Below are 9,824 nucleotides of genomic sequence, written 5' to 3'. Positions count from 1 at the left end.
CAGGTGTGCTGAATGCTGGTGATTGATTGCAGCCGCTTGCTGCCGCCGGACTGACACGCGCCCGGCGCGCTCCTGGAAGTGCTCTCAGCGCCGCACACACATGAATGCGCTCTGACGTGCGTCCGGGCAGTGGCAACTGCGACCCTAGGCTTTAGGGACTGGAATCTCACAAAGACAATTGTACTACAAAACATAGTCATATGTGTGTTTCCTAAGAGTTTCAGTCAACTCTGGCTATTCTTTGCAAAAGCCCATCCATCCATCTATTTCCTACCGCTTGTCCCGTTCAGGGTCGCGGGGGGTGCTGGAGCCTAACTCAGCTGCTTTGGGTGGAAGGCGGGTTACACCCTGGACAAGTCGCTACCTTATCGCAGGGCCAACACAGATAGACAGATAACATTCACACTCACATTCACACAGTAGGGCCAATTTAGTGTTGCCAATCCACCTATCCCCAGGTGCATGTTTTTGGAGGTGGGAGGAAGGAAACCCACCCAGTCACGGGAGACTTAGACTTACACTGAGACTTCCTTTTTATTGTTATTCAAATTTGAACTTTACAGTACAGGTAAGAACTAAATTTCGCTGCATTAGCTCATGGTAGTGCAGCATAAAAAAAGCAATAAGGTGCAGATATAAATAAATACATTACTGTACGGATAAATATATTGCACTTTTGCATATGCATCCAGGTTTTTGGATGTATGTTATGAGAGAACACGCAAACTCCACACAGAAAGATCCCGAGCCCAGGATCAAACCCGGGACTTTCGTATTGTGAGGTACAAGCAAAAACGGCAGTGGTTCTCAACCTTTTTTCAGTGATGTATCCCCTGTGAACATTTTTTAAATTAAAGTACCCCCTAATCAGAGCAAAGCCCTATGTCATCAGTTTCTGATTTATTAAATTGTATAACTGTGCAAAATATTGCTAATTTGTAGTGTTCTTTTTTGAACTATTTGGAAAAAAAGATATACAAATAACTAAAAACTTGTTGAAAAATAAACAAGTGATTCAATTATAAATAAAGATTTCTACACATAGAGGTAATCATCAACTTAAAGTGCCCTCTTTGGGGATTGTAATGGAGATCCATCTGGACTCATGAACTTAATTCTAAACATTTCTTCACAAAAATAAATACATATTTGACATCAATATTTATGGAACATATCCACAAAAAAATCTAGCTGTCAACACTGAATATTACATTGTTGTATTTTTTTCACAGTTTATGAACTTACATTCATATTTTGTTTAAGTATTATTCAGCAAATATATTTATAAAGGATTTTTGAATTGTTGCTATTTTTAGAAATTTTTTTTTTAATCTGACATAACCCCATGGGTACACGTACCCCCATTTGAGAACCACTGCCTAACCTGTGTCTTGTGCTGCCCTTCCTCGGAAAAGCCATTTCATTTAATTAAAAAAATACACACTGTAATCGTAACAGTATATTCGATGTTGTTGACTTATTATTAAATGTACAAAAAAGTACTCCACAAATGACTACAAAATAAATAACTACTTATGGCTTTAAGTTCATTCAATTTCCTAATTTTTGGAAAAACCGTTGCGCTGAAGTATGGAGAAAACTACATTACCAATGATGCACCACGTTTCCGGGAAAACCGGATGTACAAAATGATTGGTTGGCAAATAGTTCAAAATAGTGCGCGACGAGATCTTGCTTGCTTTCGCCCATTTTTTTTCCCCCCGTCTGTTTGAACCTCGTCCTTGCTGCTTAGTTTTCGTATTTCATTGTTGTCCACTATGTACAACGAAATGATATATATTGTTATCTAACGTAAGTGCAAGTGCTGGCAGACTCCGGACACCGACTTTGAAGTAAGTCGCGGTTGACTGTCAGAACGTTAGCGTCGTGCTGCTGTGGTTTCTTGTCTTAAGCTAGACTAGCTAATTTTTCCCAAGTTATTTTTTCAAAACGCGACTTAAGTGTTTTACATCTGTGTACAGACATCATGGGGTGTTTGAAGGTCGACGAGTACATCAAGCGGACAGCTTCAACAAACGAGACACAGCTCTTATTCCAAGAACTAGAGGTTTGCATTTATAAAAAACTAAACTTGCAGATACAATTGTCGAGTTGTATTTTATTATAAATGTTTCACGTTAAGAAGAGTCATAATTGTGTTGTATTCCGTTTATATTTACATCTAATGATTTGCAAACCCTTTTCAACCCATATTCAATTGAATGCACTACAAAGACAAGATATTTGATGTTCAAACTCATACATTTTTTTATATTCTTTTGCAAATAATAATTAACTTCGAATTTCATGGCTGCAACACGTGCCAAAGTAGTTGGGAAAGGGCATGTTCATCACTGTGTTTTATCACCTTTTCTTTTAACAACACTCAATAAACCTTTGGGAACTAAAGAGACATATTTTTGAACCTTCAGGTATAATTATTTCCCATTCTTGTTTTATGTACAGCTTAAGTTGTTCAACAGTCCGGGGTCTCCATTGTGGTATTTTATGCTTCATAATGCGCCACACATTTTCAATGGGAGACAGGTCTGGGCTACAGGCAAGCCGGTCTAGTACCCGCATTCTTACTATGAAGCCACGCTATTGTTACTAGTGACTTGGCATTGTCTTGTTTAAATAAGCAAGGGCGTCCATGATAACGTTGCTTGGATGGCAACATATGTAGGTCCAAAACCTGTATGTACCTTTTAAGCATTAATCGTGCCTTCACAGATGTGTAAGTTACCGATGCCTTCGGTACTAATGCACCCCCATACCATCACAGATGCTCTCTTTTCAACTTTGCACCTAGAACAGTCCTGATGGTTCTTTTCCTCTTTTGTCCGGAGGACATGACGCTCACCGTTTCCAATAAACAATTTGAAATGTGGACTCGTCAGAACACTTTTCCACATTGCATCAGTCCATCTTAGCTGAGCTCGGGCCCAGCAAAGCCGGCGGCGTTTCTGGGTGTCGTTGATAAATGGCTTTGGCTTTGCATAGTAGTTTTAACTTTGCACTTACAGGTGTAGCGACAAACTGTAGTTTTCTGAAGTGTTCCATGTGGGGATATCCTTTACACACTGATGTCGCTTTTGATGCAGTACCGCCTGTGGGAACGAAGGTCCGTAATATCATCGCTTAAGTGCAGTGATTTCTCCAGATTCTCTGAAATTTTTGATGGTATTACGGACCGTAGGTTGTGAAATTTCTTGTAATAGCCCGTTGAGAAATGTTCTTAAACTGTTTGACAATTTGCTCACGCATTTGTTCACAAAGTGGTGACCATTTCCCAATCCTTGTTTTCGAATGACTGAGCATTTCACGGAAGCTGCTTTTATACCCAATCATGGCACCCGCCTGTTCCCAATTAGCCTGCACATCTGTGGGATGCTCCAAATAAGTGTTTGATGACAATTCCTGAACTTTATCAATATTTATTGCTACCTTTCCCAACTTCTTTGTCATGTGTTGCTGGCCTCAAATTCTAAAGTTAATGATTATTTGCAAAAAAAAAAAAAAAAAGTGTTTATCAGTTTGAACATCAAATATGTTGTCTTTGTAGCATATTCAACTGAATATGAGTTGAAAATGATTTACAAATCATTGTATTACGTTTATATTTATATCTAACACAATTTCCCAACTCAAATGGAAACGGGGTTTGTACCTAAATGTAAAATGTTTTCCTTTCTTCTACATGCTCATTTTATGGCATCATTTTTAAACGCTTATAATGTTAAGATCAAACTCAACTTGTTTTACACTTTGCAGACTCACGTTAAGAGTCGACAATGGCTTCGAGGCCGCACAAATTGTGACCGGGTCATCCGAGCCTGCAACCATCAACTTAGTGTTGGATCCCTGGACCCTGACCACATTAGTCAGCTGGTAAAACTTGTGGAGCTTGCCCTTCATGGCTTTGATATCTTCACTGTTACCCAAACCAGTCCGTTATACATGGAAAAGATCCTTTTCCATATTGTCAAGAACCTAAGACCGCTGCAAGTCCACAGTCTCAGTAGCCATGTTGCAGCATTGCTTTATGCTAGGCTTGCCTCAACACAACAGGTTTGTCCCACGGTTTTTTTCTATTTTCACTACATTTATCCCCGGACCACTTATAACAGTCTTCATCCTGCTTTGTTCTTAGGATGACAACTATTATATTCTTGTGCTGAGCTGCTTCACAACCCTCTGGAATGGACTTGCTGATGCTGCCATTCTCAATCCCAGAGACAAACTCCGCTACCAGTTTCAAGCCCTGCGCTTCCTTCTGTTGTCGGAAACAAAGAGTGACACTCCTTCCATCTCCAAAGCTCCTGTGTATGCAGAAAATGCTATCAGCGAATTTTCAAGAAGTTGTGACGCAACGAGTGAAGACGTCGCTTTTTTTCTTGTTCAAGAAATGCACACATTTTTACCTCGATGTTGGGCATGTGGTCAAGACTGCCTTGATGATGAATCTAAGCATTCCATTATTACATCGAGGGTTTTTACTCTACTTGAAATGGTGCTCGTTATAATTAAGATGCTATGTCAAGCTGGGCATTACAGTCCAGCCTCTGCATTTCTGAACGTAATTAGGAGCAAGATCAAAAATGTTGGAATAAGTCAGGCCGCAGCTCTGGAGCTCGGAAAATCGGCAATACTAATCTCTACGGTGACCGCTCCAGAGAAAGTTGAACAGGTTTTGGAAAAATGTGCCATGACTCTGAGGACTCTTCCCCACGATGTCGATGACCGGGAAGCTCACTGTGTCCTGGAAGGATGTGGACTGGTGATGTGGGCTGTGAAAAGTAGCCACACGAAGGGATTAGGTGGACCTGTGCTACTGAGCTGCTTTTCTTTTCTCAAGGAGCACCAAAACCAAATTATAAGGATCCGTCAAAAGGTTAGCGCTGACAAAACTCTTTGTTTGCCATCATTTCCCTGTCGCATTTCAGCAAACATTTAATATATTTTTAAAGTTACGGGCACTTCATGTAGCCCCGATTTTACTAAGTTTTATTGGTTACACTCATTAAACGATTAATCGAAGCAACGGAATATAAATCAAATCTTTTTTTTTTAATCCATTTAATCATTGCAGCATTACCATACATACCACCCGTCGACAAATCTAGTGTCCAGACAGTTAAAAAAGTAAAGTTGGAAACAAATCTTTTATATAAATTCAAATGTCATACAGATTTGCCACGGCAGAAATGTAGCAGACAAAAATCTTGTGTTAAAAGTTGTAATACAGATTTTGTACACGTCTAATTACACACACAGATATACATTTGCAAATTGATTTGCTTTAATGGAACTTGCATGCTGTATGTATTGCTCTCGTCAAACTGTCTGTGCTACTGTACACAAACTCAAATAATTGACAAAAAGTGAATTTGTATTTTGTAATAGAGATGCTCATATAAATGGATTCACATCCGTATTGCAAATATTTTGATTCTAAATCGATAAGAAAAAATGTATTTTTAGAAAGGTGTGTAGGCCATCTTTGTGCTTATTCGCTGCATGTGTATGTCAGCAGCCTCGAAGATCTTTTGTAATTAGTTTTTAAAAGGTTGTTAGTATCAATTCTGAATTGAATTGTGAGTTGTAATATTCCCATTCCTAATTTTAAAGAACATTTGTTTTTCTTTTCATGTTTTTTCCTCATTTTGTCTCCCACAACGAACGTCAGAAAAGGACATTAAACAACCGACATGGCTAATTAGTTGATATTGTGTACCTTCACTATTATCTAAATAGCTGGCAACCGGGGGAATATCCATTCCCAAGTGTGTTCTTAACATATTGGAACATTTTAATTTCCCAAAGGTTCATAGTCTTGATGTACTGCTTTATGGAAGAATGAAAAAATGTGTTTTCTTGATTTTCAGAGCACGACAATCCAAAGTGGTTGCAGCAGACTGCATGAGACCCTTTGTTTTAGTTTTTACCAAGGCTTTCAGTTTGTCAATAATAGCTTGGTGGAATCACAGGTGAATTGCTTCTTTCTTTCTTAAAGCTGTAACTCAGTAACATTTCTTTGTGTGTTCATTGTTTGGCTTTGTCTTTTTCCAAGCTGGAGGATGGCGATACTTTGGCCAAAGTGATGCTCTGTTGCCAAGACCTAGCTAGACGCATGATGATTGAACTCCACACACTGTCAAACGATACTCTTTTAGTCAAAGCAGGTACAGTAGGTCTTTACTGTGAATTGTGACAAGCTTGTTATATGGACAGATGTATTTGCCCCCTTTTCCATGCAGTACTTGCGGTGAGCAACTTAGCCCGTGGGTTGTACAAATGGAGTCTGTATGACCAGGCCTTCACACTCGTTGAGATCCTGTGTCAGGATCTAGGCAAGACCTGCCCTGCCTCCCTCCCTGTTGATCGGGTATGCTCTTTTATAGTGCATCACTACTTTTTTATTTGAAGTGCACTGCTGTGGAGTAATTCTTAATTTCCACGTTTTCCAGTTGAACCAACTCTTCTCGCTAGCCGTGCAGGCGTCTCGAAAAGCAGGACACTTAGAGCGCGCGCTAGACTGGGTGGTCCTGTGGCTGAAGGCCCTGGGGGACAAATTCAAATTGCATATGGCAGAACCAATCTCTTTGTGGGTGAAAGCAAAGATGGATGCATCATATAATTCTGAGGAGGAGATCCGGCTCAGGTTAGTGAAGATAAAAAAAAGTACTACCCTACCTAAATAGGTCCGATTTGATCTAAACCAGAGCTCGTTGGTTATATCCTCACAGGACAATACGTGATGGTTTTGGTCCTGGCACTCTGGAGGAAGATGTAATGCTGTGTCTTTTGGATGAGGAGCTGCGTGCCTATAAAGAAGAGCAAAGTGACACCCTTCACGAGCAGTACAACACACTTTGCGATTTGCTTGATATCTGTCATGAGGAGAGTTCCCACACCTATCTGCGTGCCGTCTACCTCTGCGAAATGGCCCAGGTCGTTTGTTTTCAGGACTTCACTGAACAGACTGATTGGTAAGAGTTATACTGTAGTTTTGAGGTGGCCCTTTCATTATATTTTTATAATTGATTTGTTTTCTTCTCTGTACTTTCTAGTACTCCCGTTGATTTTACCCATGAAGCTTTACGCCTCTTGGAAGAGGAACCAGAGACTCCTGAAAATGCTGACCAGCTGAAGGACGCCAAAGCTCACGCTTTGCTTTGGATCTACATTTGTACACTCGAAAATAATCTTCAGAAGGTGGGGGACAACTTTGTTAATAACACAATAAGGGTTGAACAATAATTATCAGGCCATTATTAGGAATTGTGACTTGACACTGATAATAAGGTTAAAATCAAAAATAGCTTTGGTAACTGATTTTAAAAATGCGACAATGAGACAAGACTACCTATTCTGTTTGGGGAAAATAATCAAGCGCTCCTACCATGTAGAAGGTTCCAAACTGCCCTGAACTCATAGAACTTGAACATGGTGTCTTTACTCTTTCTGAGAAAGGCATACTGCCCGTACCAAATGCCGCTCTCATTCATTTGAGTTCCACTGTCAATGTGTGTATGCCTGAGCAGGCTAAACTATCAATCATGAACGCCAAGACGTGACGGAAAAGCACCAGAACAAACTGGATTGCTTCCCCCAGCAGCCCAATGCTACTAAGAGCTGCCCAGAGATGCAACAAAGCAGCTGACTCGGTGATACACTTGACCATTGCGATATCAGAGATGCAGAAAACACTGGACCCATAATTCCTACCTCTAAGCTGCCACTGTTTGCTTTCAAAATACTACATAATTGCCTTACTCCTGCATACATTACCAGATGGAGATCAGGAAATAAACCTCACAAATTTATGGATGTCATGTTGACTCTACCATAACACTGATGTAATCTTTGGTTAGGACAAATCTACAGGTTGAGATTCTCAAATTCACTAGTGTTTGAGTCTTTCTTACCTACAAATGTTTACGTACAAGCTAGAGTCAAATCTACATTTAAAAAATTATAAATATAAAAAAAGTCATTGGTCATGAGAACTACGTAGTTATCTGTATCGACTCAAGACCAAATATATCATAGATCCCTAAACACAAGAAGTAATTGAGATCTGAAATGCAGTCCAAATGAACTGGTTTGTTAAGGCATAGCAATTCTTAGAAGCCACACATACAGTTTACCTTCTGTGGTGTTTGAACTGTGTCTTGTCTTACTAGGCAACTGAGAGGGATATGAAGCTTCAGGAGATGCGTCGGCAGTCTCCATGTGAACAAAATCCTGGTGGGACCAACGATTTAGATTATGAAGACAAGCAGAAGAATAAGGACAACATCTTGCTGTATGATGACCTGCATTTCAGCTTGGCTGCACACAACAGTATGCATATTTTTCTAAATATATAATCCTGTGTATGTCAATTCATATGTATTTTATTGTTATGAATCAGCAGTTTATGAAAGGAATTTGAACCATTTGGTTGACCTGACACGGTTTGGAGTGTTTGTCGTTCGGATTATGTTTTTTTTTACTCCTCCGTTTGAAGCTTGTGTGTGAGTGTAGTTCGGATCACACACATCATATGTGAGGTGAAAGAAGCAGGAGTTGTGGAGGCATTTGTGATCAAAAAAATCAAAAAAACATTGCGGCCGGAGTCAGCCAGATAGAGGATGTGTCTGTGTCATTGTAAAAGTTTGCTGCATTATAAATGTGTATTTAAAATGTTGTAACTTTTACCTAGATGTCGAAAGTAAGACAAGGTGTTCTTCAAACAACAATAATTTTAATAAAATGAAAAACATACCTAATCAACTACAAAGATGTCACTTAAAGTGCAGACATTCCCTTCTGTCTTTCACACGCTCATCCAATCACCAGTCAGGACACATTGAGTGACTCTCAAACTCTTGGAAAATACAACTATAAATAAAAAAATAAAAGATATCTATAACTGCAGGTTTTTTCCACACTGGTGTTTAAAAAATGTCTGTCTATGCTAGTGAAGTTAAAAAAATGTTCTTAAAAGTCAGTGTCTCTGTAGCATAGAACCTTTCCCCAAATAATAATGAAGACCATTGTTGCAAAGTATCGATCTTTGACAAGAGGGTGTGGAATGAGCTCTACCAAATTTTGCAGCACTGTAACTACATGATGCAATTGATAAATCTATGAAAATGTTATTGCTGGATTTTTAGGATGCATGATTATTGTGGGGTGTTAAAATTAAGATTTACACTGAACCGAAAACTGTGACCATAAACCATTAATGTTTTTGAATGGTTCCACTACTCATATACATATACTACTTATAGATATGTGTATTTTCCATATCACTAGTTGTAGCTGAGATAGGCTCCAGCACCCCTCGTGACCCTGAAAAGGACAAGCGGTAGAAGATGGATGGAAATAGTCATAATTAGGGTAACTGGTAACCTAAACCTACATAGATAGTACAGTGTGTGTGTGTGTGTGTATATATATATATATATATATATATGTGTGTGTATATATATATATATATATATATATATATATATATATATATAAATGTATTTATTGTTTATATATCAACATTTTTACCACATTTTTTGATTCTTTGCTAACAGAATTGTGCCAACCTTTGGAAAAAGCACTCAGTGAGTGGGCTGCCTTTCTGCACACTCCGGTTCTGCCTTCTGTGAAGAACCCAAAGCAGACATGCATTTCTATTGAACTCACTGCATCGCTCTTCAGACTGATGGGAAAGGTAAGAATGTCAAGTTTTTCATCTATTTTCTCTAACTAAACTTTCTTCCATCACCATATAATAATTACCACCTTTTATAGGTTTAATATAGTTGATGAAAGTTATAGGT

At 39.0% G+C, this 9,824-nt stretch overlaps 1 protein-coding gene across 2 annotated transcripts in view; it reads left to right on the top strand.

Annotated features, from left to right (window-relative positions):
- The first annotated feature begins 1,672 nt into the window (after nt 1-1,672).
- espl1 (extra spindle pole bodies like 1, separase) overlaps nt 1,673-9,824 on the top strand; it is a 29,743-nt gene continuing 21,591 nt past the window's right edge. For both annotated transcript variants that reach the window (XM_061875189.1, XM_061875187.1), the window contains exons 1-12: nt 1,673-1,853; nt 1,983-2,068; nt 3,775-4,071; nt 4,154-4,894; nt 5,889-5,990; nt 6,074-6,185; nt 6,261-6,388; nt 6,471-6,664; nt 6,750-6,992; nt 7,074-7,218; nt 8,190-8,349; nt 9,576-9,715. In XM_061875189.1, the coding sequence (XP_061731173.1) occupies nt 1,988-2,068; nt 3,775-4,071; nt 4,154-4,894; nt 5,889-5,990; nt 6,074-6,185; nt 6,261-6,388; nt 6,471-6,664; nt 6,750-6,992; nt 7,074-7,218; nt 8,190-8,349; nt 9,576-9,715 (2,343 nt within the window). In that variant the 5' untranslated portion in view covers nt 1,673-1,853; nt 1,983-1,987. The remainder of the gene's footprint in view (nt 1,854-1,982; nt 2,069-3,774; nt 4,072-4,153; nt 4,895-5,888; nt 5,991-6,073; nt 6,186-6,260; nt 6,389-6,470; nt 6,665-6,749; nt 6,993-7,073; nt 7,219-8,189; nt 8,350-9,575; nt 9,716-9,824) is intronic.

Source organism: Nerophis ophidion, linkage group LG16 (genome assembly GCF_033978795.1).
Source record: "Nerophis ophidion isolate RoL-2023_Sa linkage group LG16, RoL_Noph_v1.0, whole genome shotgun sequence".
In the NCBI taxonomy this organism is placed as follows: Eukaryota; Metazoa; Chordata; class Actinopteri; order Syngnathiformes; family Syngnathidae; genus Nerophis; species Nerophis ophidion.
Note: the sequence above shows the minus strand (reverse complement) of the source record. Positions and strands in the feature narration are given on the sequence as shown.